The 17,304-nt window shown below is 41.2% G+C and overlaps 1 protein-coding gene across 4 annotated transcripts in view; it reads right to left on the bottom strand.

Annotated features, from left to right (window-relative positions):
* Positions 1-17,304, bottom strand: part of EFCAB6 (EF-hand calcium binding domain 6) — a 474,908-nt gene that overhangs the window by 149,346 nt on the left and 308,258 nt on the right. For all 4 annotated transcript variants that reach the window (XR_004540188.1, XM_033953069.1, XM_033953071.1 and 1 more), the window contains exon 22: positions 1,186-1,392. Coding sequence is in view for 3 of the 4 variants with exons in the window: in XM_033953069.1 (XP_033808960.1) it covers positions 1,186-1,392 (207 nt within the window). In the remaining variant the exon portion in view is untranslated. The remainder of the gene's footprint in view (positions 1-1,185; positions 1,393-17,304) is intronic.

Below are 17,304 nucleotides of genomic sequence, written 5' to 3'. Positions count from 1 at the left end.
TGGGAGAGGGAAGGAGAGGAGAAAGATGCCAGACCAATGGGGGTGTAAGGAGAGATGGAAAGGGGAGGCATACAGTTTCTGGAAGGGGCATAGAAGGAGAGAAGATGCCATATAGGGGCAGAGAGATGGCAGTGGATGGAAGGAAGAAAGTAAGAAGAAGATAAGGAAAGCAGAAACCAGAGAAGACAAAAGTAGAACAAAAATTTTCTATTTATTTAGGAGACATGTGTCACTGTTTCTGTTGTGTTGCATTGTATGCAGAGTCCAGCTTCTTGCTGGTTCAATTTAACCTTTGTCTATGTATTTCTATTTTATCCCCCCTTTTACAAAACTGTGGAGTGTTTTTTAGTGCCAGCCGTGGTGGTAGCAGCTCTGATGCTCAGAGCTGCTACCACCGTGGCTAAAATCCACACTACAATTTTGTAAAAGAGGGAGGGGTTAGTTTGTGATGATATATTCCATACTAGGCGAAGGTATTTTCTATGTTCTGTGTGTTCGAAAGACATGGTTTTCTGTTAGGATTGACGGTATAGGATTGATCTGTACTAGTCTGGCTTGTTTAGTTTTACAATGGGTGTATTGATGTTGTACTGCTCACTGCATATGTAAGATGCTGCCTTTTCCTAGGTACTCATGTGTGACGTGTGGCTTGTTACTAAAAATCATGTTTTTTGTACAGATGGGAGGGTGTCAAAAAATGATGGGCCCCGGGTGTCACATATGCTAGGTACGCCACTGCCTAAATCATTGACAGCAAAACATCAAGGGCTCCTTTTACTAAGCAGCATAACAGCATTTTACCATGGGCTGGTGAGGTAAATGCTCCGACACTCATTGAATTCCTATGAGTGTCGAAGCACTTACCTCGCCAGCCCACAATAAAATGCTCTTACGCTGCTTAGTAAAACCCAGTGCAAATACCTCCACTTGTTAATCAAATATTCATGGCTATAGAAACCAGCAATTGCTGTAAATGATGTGTAATGAGTATAGTCTTTTTAGCACTTTCATTTGAATATCTACTGTCTGGAATATTGAAGAAAAAGTTATGACATATATTAATTCAAATAAAAAATATGGATTATATTATAAATAGCATAATTACATGGTAATAAAAATTAAAGGGTATATATACTGTATATATATATATATATATATATATATACATATATATATTAACCTTACATGATTTGTTGCTTAGTCTTCTCTGTGTCTTGGGCTTTTGTTTGCTGTTCTTCAGTTGTTTGCATCTGAATATGAGGTTCTTGCAAACCTGCACACGTATCTTCCACATCATGCCTGCCTGGTACTCTGTCACCATGTACATGTTCAATGCCCAGTCTTTGCAGAAATTCTTGCTGGGTAATGTAGCCTTTCTTATCTCTGTCATATCTTTTTAAAACAAAAGTTCATTATTTCTGTTTATCATGAAATTACACAGGAAGTCATGTGATAAGTATAAATTATTAGATTATGTATAGAAGTCTTCCGGTACATTAGGATGATAATTTTGTAAAACATGTTTTTTATGCAGAACAAGGTTACATACATTCAGGTATGCATGCTGGTGACAGCATATTTATTTATAAAAGACCATGAAGAGGGCTTCCTGGGAGCATAATCTGGGTGCAGCATAGTAGAGATGGACTTGTGATATAGTGAAGTTACTTACCTGTAGCAGGTGTTATCTGAGGACAGCAGGCAGATATTCTCACATGTGGATGACGTCATCCACGGAGACCGGTAAGAACAGTGCAAAAGTGTGTCACTTTTATGCCAACATGTTATTATGTAGATGTTATTATGCAAAAGTGTGTCACTTTTAAAATGAAAAAAATATCGAACTGCCCGTATTGTGCATGTTTGAGTGCCTTCCAGTCGCTGATGGCTCACGGGACCATCAGTTCAGTTACAAAGCTAAGAAGTCAAACAGGAGGTGGGTGTGTTGTGAAAATATCTGCCTGCTGCCTCAGATAACACCCATGCAGGGGTGTCAAAGTCAGTCCTCGAGGGCCGCAATCCAGTTGAGTTTTCAGGATTTCCCTAATGAATATGCATGAGATCTATTTGCATGCACTGCTTTCATTGTATGCTAATAGATCTCATGCATATTCATTGGGGAAATCCTGAAAACCCAACTGGATTGCGGCCCTTGAGGACTGATTTTGACACCCGTGTAAGGTAAGTAACTTAGCTTTATCTGATGACAATCAGGCAGCATATTCTCACATGTGGGACTCCCTAGCTGCCAGTCTCATGCCTCTGAGAAGATGGTTATTAATAATTACCATGAGCCTAGTGAAAACAACAGGGCCGGAGGGAAGTTGGCTTCTAAGTGGAAAATAAATTTTGTAGAACTGTTTGACGAAACCAACTATCTCTTCTGGAATGAACGTTCAGGCAATAGTGGGATGTGAAGGTATGAATTGAGAACTAGATGTTGTCAATGGGAGTGAAATGTAGATCAGCTACTGAAGTTTCTACTGCTCGAACTTTATGTAGCATAACAGGACATTCAAGTGTCAACCTAGTTCAAGCACAGCAAAGAGATTCATCAACCATCTCTTGGTGACTGGAGCTCCTGGTCTGTTAGTATCAAATGACAGGAACAGTTGAGTTGAAGTCCTGTGAGATTTGGTGTGATCCAAGTAATAAGCAAGAGAATGTTTATAATCTAATGTGTGGAGTGCAGCTACATCAGGGAAAGAATGTGGTCTTGGAAAGAAGACAGGAAGAACTATAGTTTGGTTGAGATTAAATTCTGAGACAACTTTAGGGAGGAATTTCAGATGAGTTCAAAGAACTACCTTGTCATGGTAGAATCTTGTATAAGGTGTATCTGATAAAAGCGCTTGAAGTTCACTGACTCAACATACAGACATGATAGCTACAAGGAATAACAGATGTTTAGATGTTTAAACGGTAAAATACAGCCTCCCGATCAGTCAATTTTTAAAAGCAAGAAGAGTTGTTCCACTTTGCAAGAATTTAAATTAACAGCAAAAGATTTGGAGAAGCGATTTTCTACAAGGGGATATTCTAAAAAAAAGCCATTTGACAAGCATACCTAAGGGCTAGATATGCTCAAAGAGACCTATTGCTCGAAGAGAAACCAGCGAAGGCTGTGGAAAAGAAAATGGTATGTGTGTTGCCATACTCAAAGGACATTGGCACATTCAACATCTCCACAAAGGGTTTGAGGAGGTACCCGTGTTTGCCTTTACAAAGGGCAGGACTATTGGTCAAGTATTGAGACAGCAAGAACTTGGGAGTAAAGAAGTAATCCTAAATGGGACTCATGGAAGATGTCATCACTGTCAGTCGTGTGATACTATATTTGAAAGTCATCAATGGCGGGACTCTCAGACTGGATGTACTATTAAAGCAAGGAGAAAGACAAATTGTAGGCCTACAAAAGTCATCTACATAATAACTTGTCCCTGCGATTTAGTGTATGTAGGACGCACCAAGCGGTCTATCCAGGTGCGTCTAAATGAACACAAATCTCGTATCACCACTGAATCCCTCCAAGCCCCAATAGTCCAGCACTGGTTACAAAATCAACATACAATTGACCAGTTGCGGTGGAGGGTGATTGACAGTACAATATAGATGAAGGGAGGGAGGCAATTGGGAAGAAAAATTTAATTACATGGAGCAGAGATGGCTTTACTGTTTAGATACAGTGGCTCCAAAGGGATTTAATAATGAACTCGAATGGTCCACTTTTGTGTAGTGGAGAAGATTGGGGGGAGGGGACCAACATTACTGAATTAAATTAAAAATAGGTAGATAAATAATTAAAATAATGTAAAGTCATTATGATTGGGTTGTCAGTTTGGACTCTGATGCTGGTGCTGTGTAAGAAGACGTAGGCACCAGCTGATAGGTCCGGGTGGGTAATAAGAAGTGAGGAAAACGCCGCTGTCATATTTGATAGAAGCTGTGGTCTGTTGAAATGCTGTAAAGCTAAATAGGTAAGAAGAGTGGTCAGCTTTTTGTAAAGTTTACCTCTAAATTTGTATTTATGTAACTGGATTGTTGTAAGAGCTTTGCGTGGTATATTGAGCCAGAATTGAAAATAAGATATTTCTTTCCTTGTTGATTCAGGGATGATTAGCCTTGAGAAAACCAATGGGTGAAACATGTTGGCATAACTATCCCTGTGAACAAGACCACACAGTTAAGTACTTTTAGTACATAATATGTACATTAAGTTACATTAAGTATATACATGTACTAAATAAATGAAAAATTAAGATCCAGTGACAAGTGGATACTTAAATCCTTAGACAGTGAGAGTTTTTCGAGTCTAAGGTGGTATCTCTGAGGATCTGGGAGTTAGTAGCTTGAAATGAGGATTATAAAAGATGTATGCTAATGTAATACATTCTCAGTGAGAGATATGTTGAAAGCATTCCTCATAAAACATTTATCATAAAGATTAAAGTGCTGTTAGCTAAGTGTGGTGATAATGAACACCCATGATGTGCATTGACATTGTATATCAATGATGTCAGTGCTCAAAGTGAGCAGAGGCTTGTCATGTCAAGGCAGGAATTTGCAGTGTGCACCTGCAACAGCCCAGCAAGTTCTTTCTGCAGAATTTCTCTGAAATGATCGTGCAGTTATGGCACTGGTACTGATACTTTCAAAGGTACCATGGGTGCAGGCTGCGACGAGTACTGAAACATTTGTGACTCTGAGGAACACTTCAGAGGTAATTCAGTCTCAGTATATTGGTGCCTAGAGCGCTTCGATGGTAAAGACTATGTGGATACAGACTTAGAGGAAAAAAATATGTTTATGCTTTTAGCCTTTTTACTAGATTCCCCCAAGACAGGCAGCACTGGAGAAACAGATGTTTGATGCTGTGCGTTGGCATCAGAATTTTCAGACATTATTGATACCTGAAAAATTTCTCTTAACTCAACTTTCTGGATTTAAGTGACCACTTCTGCAATTTGGAGCAGAGCATGCAAGAAATGTCCCAGTGTTCAGGATCTAGGTAATGGACAGATGTGTGAGCCCAAAGCTGAAATGGTCCTTTAACATACATCATTTGAACCCACTTAAAACCTTGGGCATGGATGGGAAAACCACCAATGCAAGGTCAACAGACTCAATGCTTAGAGGGAGGTCGAGTAAAAGATATACAGAAAAAGGGTGATGCTCCCCGCTTTAGAACAGGCTGAAAAAGGCTGGTAGACCCCAAAATAAAAGTCAAAAATCAAACTTTTGGGTATCAAATGAAAGAGATAAGAAGAAAATAAAAAATTATAACTAGAAGATGGGAAGAGGGGAGCGGTCCAAGATGGTGGCATGACTAGCGTGTAGCCAGCGAGTCTCTGTTCTTTTTCCTCAACAAAATACCGCACACTAAAAGGAAGGGCTTAGTTCGGTCTGTTCCCTCACCAGCCGGAACTTCTACGCCCTTGCGACAGACTTTGCTGGATTTTACTGCTAGAATTCCTCTCCAGGGTGGAAAGCGAGACTCGCTTGAGTTGGCGTCCCGGGACTTGGGCGCCTCTCTAGAGCCGGAAGTCTCTCTCTCGCCTCCTGACCCGGTAGTACCTCCATGCCCCGCGACTGAGCCGTCTGTGCAGGAGAGAAGCACCGATTCCAAAGTGGCTGCGGGAGTTATCTCCAGTGAGGGAAGCAAGACAGAAGAAGGAGTCTCAGGGGATAAAATGCAACCTTTGGTGGAAGATAGTTGTTTGACTTTCTCGACCCCCCTCGGAGGTGACCCTGTTAGATGTTTGGAAAGCGATCCAGAGGATGGATGGAACGTTACGAAAACAGTGCAGGAAACATCTTCTTTAGTGAAAAAGGTAGACTCTTTAGCAAAAACAATTGATGAAATAAAAAATGAAAATTAATTTAAGTTTCAAGTTGTCAATGAAGAAATAAAAGCTCTTAAAGAAGTTAATGCTCAATTGATTAAGGACAAATTCTTAGTACATAAGAAAATAGAGCAACTAGAGAATTACAATCGACGATTGAACTTGAGACTATTAAATTTTTGAAGGATGTCAGAAATTTCCTCCGTTGAATTGATTAAGAACTATTTGGTTCAAATTCTGGGTTTTGCTCCTGAACTTATTCCTCCTTTGAATAAGATTTATTATTTACCAGGTCCTATTAAGAAATTAGGGAGCGAAACTCCAGCAGTAAAGCAAGGACCTTTACCTCAACCATTCGAATTGGAAAATATCTCAGAAATTTTAGAAACATCTACTATAAAAATTGAGGAAAGAGCTACTCTGCTTATTTCATTTGTGTTTCAACAAGATCTTAATGCTGTACTGAAGCTTTACTTCTGTAAAACTCAAGCTCCTTTTATGGGACAGCATATATGGATTTACCCCGACACATGGAAGAAAGGAGAAAATTGTTTCTAGTAATGAGGCAAGAAATGAAAGATCTTGGAGCCACTTTCCAATTGGTTTACCCTTGCAAATGCCTCATTAAATACTTTGGGGACGAAATATACCTTTTTTGTTCCAGAACATCTTAGGAGCTTTCTAGACATGAAAAAGATCATCAGGGACTAATGGATGTTATAATATGAGAGGAATATATCCGTTAAAGCCTTCTTTTTTTGTTATTGTTTCTTGTTGTTTAATTTAAATTCCCTTTAGGTGGACCTATCCCCCAAGGTTCTATATTGGGATCTAAGAAGAAGTTGTATTTTTATATACTTGTTATTATTTTCCTTTGTAAAAATCTTTTCTTCGTATTTCCTTAACAAGTGTAATGCTTGATATTATTTTTAAATGAATAAATAGACAAATTTAAAAAAAAAAGAAGATGGGAAGGCACAAAAGGTACACATACAATAAATGCATTAACACATGTATAAAAAAAGGCACATGGAGGAACTCTAAAAGTGTCTTCTCTGCTCCACGGAAAACAAAGAACTGATGGTTCCGCAAGCTGGCAGCAGACGGAAAGGCACTCGCGCATGTACAGTATGGTCAGTTTGAGATTTTTTTTCATTTTAAAAGTGACAGTACACTTTTGCATTGTCTTTACTATCTATACTGGAAAGCGGTGAAGACCCTCCTCTTCAACTAAAAATCCAGATGCAATCTACCGCCCTTCCCCCCTCCCTTAAATACCCCTTCCTTTCTGCTCTCTCTTCTCCATTCTTCTTAACTTATACTTAAGTTGCTGTATACTGTCCAAATGTATTCCACTATGAATGTTGGCATGTAACCCGTTTTGAGCTACTGGGAGGAAGGAATAGAAATCGAATTACATAAATAAGTAAAAATAAATACTGGGTTCTTTGGGTAAAGTCATCCACATGTGAGAATATGCTGCCTGTTTGTCCTCGGATCAATTTATATACTTCATAAAATAAACATGTAGGGGACCTTTCACTAAAGAATATTAAGCCCTTAACTTGTAATTAATACATAGAAACTGGTTACTGTGTGACCATTTTAAGGGGTTTTGCAGTAGTTTGTTTCCATGTGTTAAACTTTTCTGATTTATTTTCCCCCTCGAGAAGTGGCAAGGGCAGTCAGTGGGCATATTGGTTATCCAGCAAACTCATTACACTTACCACATGCTAACTGCCTAATACGGAGTTAACAACGATTCCTAGAGATTAAACAATATGGGGCTCATAAAAAACAAAACAAACATCTAAAAACTGGCCTAAATGAGTACTTGGACGATCAAAAAGCCTGATCGTCCAAGTACCCATAACCAAAGCTGGTTTTAAACGTATCTAAAACCAGCATAGGCCTTTCCCCTGCCTCTAAACACATAGAGCGAAAAGAGGCGCTTTTAGAGGAAGGGAAAGGGCGGGAGGTGGACGGGAGGTAGGCCGACCTAGACATAGTCATACAGTAGGTATAACCAAAACCTAAAATAGGCTGCCTAGTCTGCACTTATATGTTTTGACTTAGACCAAAACAGGTATAAATAAATACTGGGTTCTTTGGATAAAGTCATCCACATGTGAGAATATGCTGCCTGCTTGTCCTCAGATCAATTTATATACTTCATAAAATAAACATGTAGGGGACCTTTCACTAAAGAGTATTAAGCCCTTAAGCCCTGTCGTAAAATAATAATAATAATAATAATAACTTTATTTTTATATACCGCCAGCTATCTTGCGACTTCTAGGCGGTTTACAATAAAAGAAACTGTGGATACAATGAAGGAAATGTAAATACAATAAAGAGAAACTTTACGTACAATGAATTAAAGAGTATAGCAGTGTACATCTCAATACAATAAAGGGAAACTTTACGTACAATGAATTAAAGAGTATAGCAGTATACATCTCGTACAATGGATTAAAGAGTATAGCAGTATACATCTGATAATATTAATAATGTTAGCAACAGTTTGTGTGTTGCAAGGCCAGGAAGTGCCAAGCTGTTTGCACAGAAGTAGAAATGTTCCGTAAATTGAATAGAGTGTTCATAGTTAGTGGTTGGGGGTTGGGGTTAACAGTTTGCAAGATCAGGTATGTGATGATGTTACGAGGGGGGTTGATGTTCTGGTTCGTTGCCTAGGTATTTCAAGAATAGGTAAGTTTTTAGGTGTTTCCTGAATTCTTCATAGTTGTTTGTTTGTGCAATTAGTTTTTCTAGGTCTTTACCCCATATGGCTGCTTGATATGATAGCAGTTGTTGATGGTGTCTCTTATATTTGCACCCTCTCGCCGGTGGGGAGACAAATTTCATGTGTGTTTTTCTTTCGTGTCTGTTGGTTGGGAATGAGAAGAGATCTGTAATGTATTTTGGGGCTAGACCATTTAATACTTTGAAGCAGAGACATCCTAGCTTGAACTTTGTGCGCGCCTCCATCGGCAGCCAGTGTAGGAGTCGGTAGGAAGGGGTTATGTGATCGGACTTCTTCAGCCCGAAAATCATCCTGACTGCTGCATTTTGTATCAGTTGTAGTCTTTGCATTTGCTTCTGGGGGATCGTCAGATGGGTGATGTTGCAATAATCCAGGTGGTTTAGTATTAGGGATTGTACTAGCATTTTGAAAGCTGAAGTGTGGAAGTACGCCTTGATGGACTTAAGTTTCCAGAGAGTGAAGAACCCTCTTTTGATTAAGGAGTCTATGTGGTCTTTCATGGTTAGGCCTTGGTCTAGTATTACTCCTAGGATCTTCATCGTTGGTTGAATGGGGTAGTTTAGATTGTTAATGTGTAGTGATGTTGTCGTATTCTGTGCGTGTGGCGAGGCTATGAAGAATTTAGTTTTTTCTGAATTGAGCTTCAGTTTGAAATCTGTGGTCCATTGTTCCATCGTGTTTAGCACTTCAGTTGCTGTGGGGATGGTTTCAGAGGGGGATGCCGTGAATGGGATTATGATTGTGAAATCGTCTGCATAGCTGAATACTTTTATGCCTCGTTGGGTTAGCTGTGTGCCCAATGAAGCTGTGTAGACGTTGAAGAGTAGTGGAGACAGTGGGGACCCTTGTGGAACGCCTGATGGGTTTCTCCATGTTTTTGAGAGATTGCAGTTGAAGCGGACTTGATAGGTGCAGTTCGTGAGGAAATCTCGGAACCAGTCCAGCACTTCGCCTCCGATGCCGATTGAATCTAAACATTGTAGTAGTTTTTTGTGATCCACCAAGTCGAAGGCTGAGCTCATGTCGAATTGCATCACTAAGGCTTTGTGACCTTTGCTAAATAGGTTACGTAGGTATTCTAAGATTGCTGCTATCACCGTCTCAGTACTGAACAGTGGTCTGAAGCCTGACTGGGTTTCATGTAGCAGTGAGAACCGATCTAGGTAGTGCATCAGTTGGGTTTGTACCAAGCCTTCCATAATTTTTACGAAAAATGGGATAGATGCTACTGGTCTATAGTTGGTTGCTGATGTTAGGGGTAGTTTACGATTTTTTGGGATTGGGGTGATTATAATGTGACCATTTTTTGATAGGAATTTTCCGTTTTTTAAATTGTTGGACATATGTAATGTAATGTAATGTAATTTATTTCTTATATACCGCTACATCCGTTAGGTTCTAAGCGGTTTACAGAAAATATACATTAAGATTAGAAATAGGAAAGGTACTTGAAAAATTCCCTTACTGTCCCGAAGGCTCACAATCTAACTAAAGTACCTGGAGGGTAATAGAGAAGTGAAAAGTAGAGTTAGAGGAAAAAATAAAAATAAAATAAACATTTTAAACAAGATTTTAGTTTCCAGAAAAAGGGCTTCTTCAGGGAAGAGACTTGGCCGACAGTCCCAGGATGTCTATGTCTCCTCCCCTGCGATGTTCTCCCATCCATGCATTCCCTCCCAGACACACTGCCCGTGCCCCAGCCGCTCCAAGGAGGCTGCCCCAGATGAGGCCCACGATGAATGCAGGATTCTCTCCTCTGCGGGAAAGCCGCCCGGAGCCGACAGTCGATCTTCATAGCGGATTGCAGGGGGGGGAAGAGTTCACACTCTTGGTAGGATCGGGTCTGTGTTCTCTCGGTGGTTGTGGCTGGTCTCGTTGCGGCTTAGGTGTAAAAGCAGTTGATCTCCACTGCTGCTGATATTTAAAAGCAGGCAGATTGATCTCTCCAATGGACTGCAGGGGGAGGAGTTCACAATCCTGGCAGGATCGGGTCTGTGGGCTCTTGGTGGTTGCGGTAGGTCTCGCTGCTGCTTGTATGTAAAAGCAGTTGTTTTTCTACTGCTGCTGATATTTAAAGCAGGTAGATTGATCTCTTAAACGGGATATAAGGGGAGGAGCTCTCGATAGTGGCGGCTGGTCTTGGTGCTGTTTAGGTGTAAAAGCAGTTGATCTCCCAATGCTGCTGATATTTAAAAGCAGGCAGATTGATCTCTCCAACGAATTGTATGGTGAAGAGCACACACGCCTGGCAGGATTGGGACAAAGGCTCTCGATAGTGGCGGCTGGTCTTGGTGCTGCTTAGGTGTAAAAGCAGTTGATCTCTTACTTCTGATGATATGAATCCATAATGTTATTTTAAAGTCTAAAGGGGCTGCTTTCATTATGTTGGGTGGACAGGGATCTAGGATGCAGTTTGATTTGGTGTATTTGTTATATAGTTTTATGAAGCTGTTCCATTCTGGGTCCTGAAAGGAGTTCCAATACATGTCTACTGGTGTTTCGTTTTCATGTATGTTGGTTATTTGCTGTTCATCTGTGTTGTTTGTTCAGCCGTTGTTCCTTAGGTTCACAATTTTTGAGTTGAAGTGTTGTGCTAGGTCGTCTGTTGATGGAAGTTTTGTGTCGTGCGTTGATTGACTGTGGCGTGTGGTGTCGAATAAATTTTTGACTAGATTGAACAATTCATGAGTGTTAATTCCTTTTGAACTTGTGTTGGATGTGTATATTTTGGATGAGTAGAATTTTTTCCTTTTTTCTTTTATCAGTTGTTTATATTCCTTTATGTTTGCTCTCCAATTGTTCCTGTCAGATTTTTCACCTGATTTGTTCCAGATCCTTTCTAGTCGTCGTGTTGATTGTTTCATTTTTTGTAGTTCGGAATCGAACCAGTTGTTATATTTATTTGAGCGGTTTGTTCTGTTTTGTTTGGGAGCTATTTTGTCTAAGATGGTTGTGCTTGTTTTTGACCACTGTTCCCAGAATTCGCTTTCTTCATTCATCTCCTCGCGCGCTTCATAGTGGGCCCAGTATTCCTCTGGGTTAATGTGGCCCCTTGTGAGATGTTCTTTTTTTATCCTTGGGTGCGTTTTTTCTTTTGGTTGGTTCCAGATTAAAGTAATAGGTGTAGTGGTCGGACCAGATGTCGTGGTTCCAGATGCCGTTTGATATGGAAATAGTGGGATTTAGGATTTCTTTTGAGGACATGGCTACCAAATCTAGCTGGTGGCCTTTTTCATGGGTTTGTGTGGATGAAGGTAGAAAGAAGTTGAGTGAGGATAGGAAGTTTTTAAAATCTTTTGTGTCGCTGAGCTGATTGCGGGCTCCCACGATGAGCTCAGCGGCCCCGGCAACCTGCCCACCCCCCACCGCAACATTGCAGCAGGAGAAATGGCTCATCTCCCCTGCAGCGATGGCTATTGGCCTCCCCCTTGAACCGCTGCGCTTTGGGTGGTAGTCACCAAGCTCGGTAAGTGCCTACAACTTTCAGGTAGGTGCCTACTAGAAAGTGGGCAAGGTTAGGACTGGTATTTAGGCCAGGAAAACTCTGGCATAAATAGGGGGGGGGGGGGAGGCTAAGATTTTGATGCCTACCAGTGCATATGTCTGACTTAGGTGCTAATAGGCACAATTCTATAAACAGCGCTTAACTTAAGATTGTGTGTCCTATGTTATACTTATGGGCCACATGCCCATTAGCACATGCTAAGCTTTTATAAAAGGGTCCCAAGTTTCTAGAATGCTGTCAGTTCTCTGAGGACAAGCAGGCATATATTCTCACGTGTGAAGTGATGTCATCCATGGAACCCAGTATGGACCCTACCAAGTGTAGTGTGATTTTAAATTTTTAGGTACTGCCCATACCGTGCATGAGCTTGTGCCTTCCTTCTTGATGTTGGCTCACAGAACCTTCATTTTCCACAGAGCTGAGAAGCTGCATCTTCACTTTTCTCTTCAGCGCATCAAACCTTTCAGCTTTCTTGTGCCTTCATATTTATTTTTTTATAAGTTTTTGTCGCAATTCTTACACAAGATCATGAAAGATACTATATGTAAAAACTTGGAAACTTCCCTGTCAGTCCAAATAGCTCCTAGAAAGATGTACAGAATTCAAACATGTCCAGGATTTGTTAGAGCTTAACTTCAACGCCATTCATTAGTTGTGGAATCTGCCCTCAGTTGTTCATGCAGCTCATGATCTTATGCTTCTGCTCCTCCAGACAAAGAAGCTAGAACATTAGACTCTTTTGATAAGAGCATTTTCCTGTCATCTATTATCATCAACAGAATAATGGATTACCAATATTACATATCCATTTACTTCAACTCTTTACTAAAACAATTGTTGGACTTTGAGGAATTTCTCCCCCATACAATTTAAAACAATTTCAACAATTATCTAAGAACTTGTTTACCACTAGAAAATTCATAGCTAGAGCTGCTTTTGATGCTTTTACTGTGTTTTCCAGAACACCTGCTGGAGCAATTTCAGTGTGCCTTTTGGCCTGGCTTCAAGTTTCTGATCTGAAAACTTCAGTTCAAGAACGCCTTTTTCAATGTGCCTTGTAAAGAAGAAGACCTATGTGGAGATAAAAAATTGAAGAGGAACACACTATCAGGGGCAAAATCAAGAAAACTAAGACATCCAAAAAACCACTTAAGTTGGCACTTGGACATCCTAATCGCCGGGACCCCAAAGTGCTGCTTTTTGAAACTGGTTTTCTAGACGTCTAGAGCAGGGGCGGCTCTATAATGAGGCCAACTGAGATGGTAGCCTTAGGCGGCACTACTGAGGGAGCATTATCTTACTGCCGGCCAGTCTATGTGCTAATTGGCTCTCTCTGCCGCTCTCCTTCCTGGAGAGAGAGAGATGGGCTTGGTAGAGGGGGAAAATGGGGAAAGAGAGAGAAATGGACTTGTTTGAGGGAGAAAATGGGGGAAGAGAGAGAGATGGACTTGATGGAGGGAGAAAATGGGGGGATAGAGAGATGGACTTGGTGGAGGGGGAAAATGGGGGAGAGAGATGGACTTGGTGGAGGGGGAAAATGGGGGGGAGAGAGATGGACTTGGTGGAGGAGGGCAAAATGGGGAGAGGGAGTATTGAACAACTCAGAGATAGCAGAGGGGGGAGGAGAGATAGACAGGGAAAGGCGGAAGGGATATGGACTTGAGGCCAGAAAGGGGAGGGAGGGAGAGATATCAAATTTGGAAGAAGGGGGTAGAAGGGCAGAAAGGAAAGATGTAAAACTTGAGAGAGGGAGAGAGAGAAAGAAAGAAAGAGAGGAAGGAAATGCTGAGTTACAAGGGTGGTGTAAAGGAAAAGGAAGGTGATGCTAAAAATGGTGGATCTATGTGGAAGAGTTGTGAAGGAGATGAGTGAGAGGAGAATAATGAATACAGAGAGTATAAATGTGATAAAAGGGAATAGGAAGATGGGAAATGTGGGAGCTAGGGGATAAGATAAGTGGATAGAAAAGTGAGAAGGAATAAAGCGAAAGTTACATTTACGTGAATAGAAGCAGAAAAGAGAAAAATGGAAGAGAGCACTTTAAGAGAAAGATAAGACCATAAGAGCAGTCATACTGGGTCAGACCAATATGTAAGCTACATAGACACTGTGGGGCTCATAATCAAAAGTTTAAAATGTCCAAAAACCAGCCTCAGTCGGAACTTGGATATACTAATAGCGATTTTGAGCCAATCAGAGCTTTCAGATACAGTGGGTGTGGCCGAAGGCCCTGATTAGCTAGCAATTGCAAGATGCATTTGGAGGGGGAAGCCCCGTCGTTGCAGCATGCGGCCCTGAAGGCAGAAGGGCATGAGCTTCCCTCCTGTCGTTTGCTCTTCCAAAGGGGGGTTACAAGGATGTGGGAGGGAGCTCAGGAATGTTGGGAGGATGTGCGGGGGGGGGGGGGGGGGGGGGGCAGAGATGTTAGGGGAGGTCCGGGATATCGAGGATGTCAGGAAGTAAGGGGAGATGTGGGGGATGTTGGGATGTCAGGGGGAGGGGTATAGGGCTCTGTGGCTCAGCTGATCCTGGCAGGGGGAATTCCTATCAGCTGAGCCACCAGAAATCCCCTGACAAGGTAGTTGATGGGTACATCTTCAAAACTTGCTTCTGTACGTTTTTCGTGTGGATCAAAACTTATACCTTGCTCATTTTCAAAAATATAGACATTTGGCAGCTTCGAAAATGCAGGAATGCACTGTTTCATTCAGATTTTGGGGGTGGGGGGATGGGGGGATGGGAGGGGGGTAGTGAGTAATAGGGGTGTGTGGGGAGCCATACCCTGTATCCAGTCGTCATCTGGTCAGTTGGGGTACCTTTGTGGCACTTAGATGCTTCTAAAACAGGTTTAGCTCAAAACAGTTTTGGGAAAGGTTTGATGAGTGTTGTATCATCTGCATAGTGCAGGTTTGTTTATATTTTGCCCACCAACTTTGAAACCAACACTCTCTTCTTCCAAATTTGTTTTTTTGAAGATGGTTTCACCGTACAGGTTCAACAGGTAAGGTGACAAGATGCATCCTTGCCTAACACCACGTTTTGTTGGAAACCAATCAGTGTTTGCTGTATTCAGTTCTCACTGCAGCTTCTTGATTTTCATATAGGCTCTCTATCAGCTGAGTTATGTGCTTGGGTATTCCCATTTGCACTAGAGTTCTCCATAGTTTATTGTGATCCACACAGTCAAAATCTTTGCTGTAGTCAATGAAGCAAAGGTATAGAGTTTTTTGGTAATCTTTGCTCTTCTCCAATATCCATTTAACATTTGCAATAATATCTCTTGCTCCTCGACTTTTTCTGAAACCGGCCTGAATTTCAGGTATTTCTTGCTCAACGCATGATTGGAGCCTTCGTTGTATTATTTTCAGCAATATTTTGTTGGCGTGTGGAATTAATACAATTGTTCTGTAGTTACAGTAAAGAATGACATGGGAACAAATGTTTCCCCCGCGTCCCTACAGGAACTCATTTTCCCGTCCTGCTCCTGCGAGTTCTTTTCCTGTTCCTGCCCCATTCCTGCAAGCTCTGTCCTCATTTTCACAAATCTCAAACACTTTTAAAATCATAAGTGTTCGATGCTTATGTGGTTTAGGCAGAGCTTACAGGAATGGGGCAGGGACAAGCACAGCGACAAATCTTGGGGAAATTGAGTTCCTGTGGAGAAGAGGAAAAATGTGTCCCCATGTCATTCTCTATGTTACAGTCCTTGATATCACCTTTCGTCGGTTTAGGTTGACCATATTTTTTTCTTCAAAATCTGTTGACACAGTGGAGTGAGGGCCATGATATCACCTTCTGAGTATTCAATTGGAATACCATTGATACCAGGTGTCTTGTTTTTCGGTAAAGCTTTAATTGCTGTTATGACTTCTTCTTTTAAAATATCTGGTTCTTCTTCAGCTTCAGTTTCCAGTTCCATTTCCACAATGTTATCCTCATTGCCTTGTATGTATAAATTTTCCATATATTCTTTCCATCTCTTTTTTATGCTTTCTAGATCATTCAATATCATTCCATTGGCATCTTTAAGCATCCCCAGTCAAGGATGGAATTTCTGCCGCAATCTCTTATTTTCCTGGTTATAGTTATATAAAATTAGCTGTTTCTAGTGCTCCTGTTTGATAAGACAAAATGGTTGCCTATACACCTTTGTAAAATAGACTTTCAGAACTATGCCCAAAGGTATACAAATGCTGTGGCTCATATTTACATATTCTCCAAGACACGGGCAAATATATGCATGTACTTTTATTAAAACAAGCAGAGATTTACTTACTGCAACTTAATAGGAGATTTTACTACACAGGGATGTTTCCACTGTTTGTATTAATTGTGTATTAATGTTCCTATTAGCAAGTGATACCTGCTGTGAGTTAACATGAGATCACATACTGTTTCCTAGTTAGTAGTACTGCCTGATTTGCTGATTCAAATTTATTTACTGATTCACTTCAATGAATTGATTCAAATTGATTCATTCCCTGAAAAAAATCAGACTTACCAATTCAGTTACCAACCCACTTTCCCCTTTCCCTCGCACTGTAAGATCTGACATACCTCCAGGTCTTATAAAGTAGCAGTGGTGGTGGCCAGTTGACAGAGGCAGCACTATAAGCAGGCTGCTCGTGGCCTGCCCTGCTGGGGCCTTCCCCTCTGTTGCACCACTGATAATGAGGCAGGCTGCAAGAAGCCTGGTCACAGCACTGCCTCTGCCGGCCACCGCCACAACTGCTGCTGCTTTGAGAGGTTGAAAGGTATGTCGGGTCTAACGGTGAAGGAAGGGGGAGTCAGTCTGGAGGTGCTGCACAGGGGAATAGGAGAGATGGAAAGTTGCTGCACATAAGGGGAAAGAGGAAGAATTGTTGGACATGGGGTGGAAGAGAGGAAGGGAGAAGTACAACAAAGAGGTAGAAAGGGGTGAGGGAGAAATCCTGCATATGGTGGAGAGGAGGGAGACATGCATGGAGAAAGAGGGAGAAATGTTGGACATAGGGTGGAGGGTTGGGAGATATGGTGTATGGGGAGCGAGAAAGAAATGTTGTACATGATAATCTAATCTAATTCTTAGTCTTATATACCAAATCTTCTCTTAGAAATAGGAGCTTACATAATTACCTAAACTGTACCGTTCCCTCGGGTTTTTGTAGCCCAAATGCATGGCCTTGCATTTCTTATCATTAAATTTTAGCTGC

The sequence above is a fragment of the Geotrypetes seraphini genome, chromosome 7, assembly GCF_902459505.1.
Source record: "Geotrypetes seraphini chromosome 7, aGeoSer1.1, whole genome shotgun sequence".
Lineage (NCBI taxonomy): Eukaryota > Metazoa > Chordata > Amphibia > Gymnophiona > Dermophiidae > Geotrypetes > Geotrypetes seraphini.
This window is presented reverse-complemented; position numbering and strand designations above follow the sequence as displayed.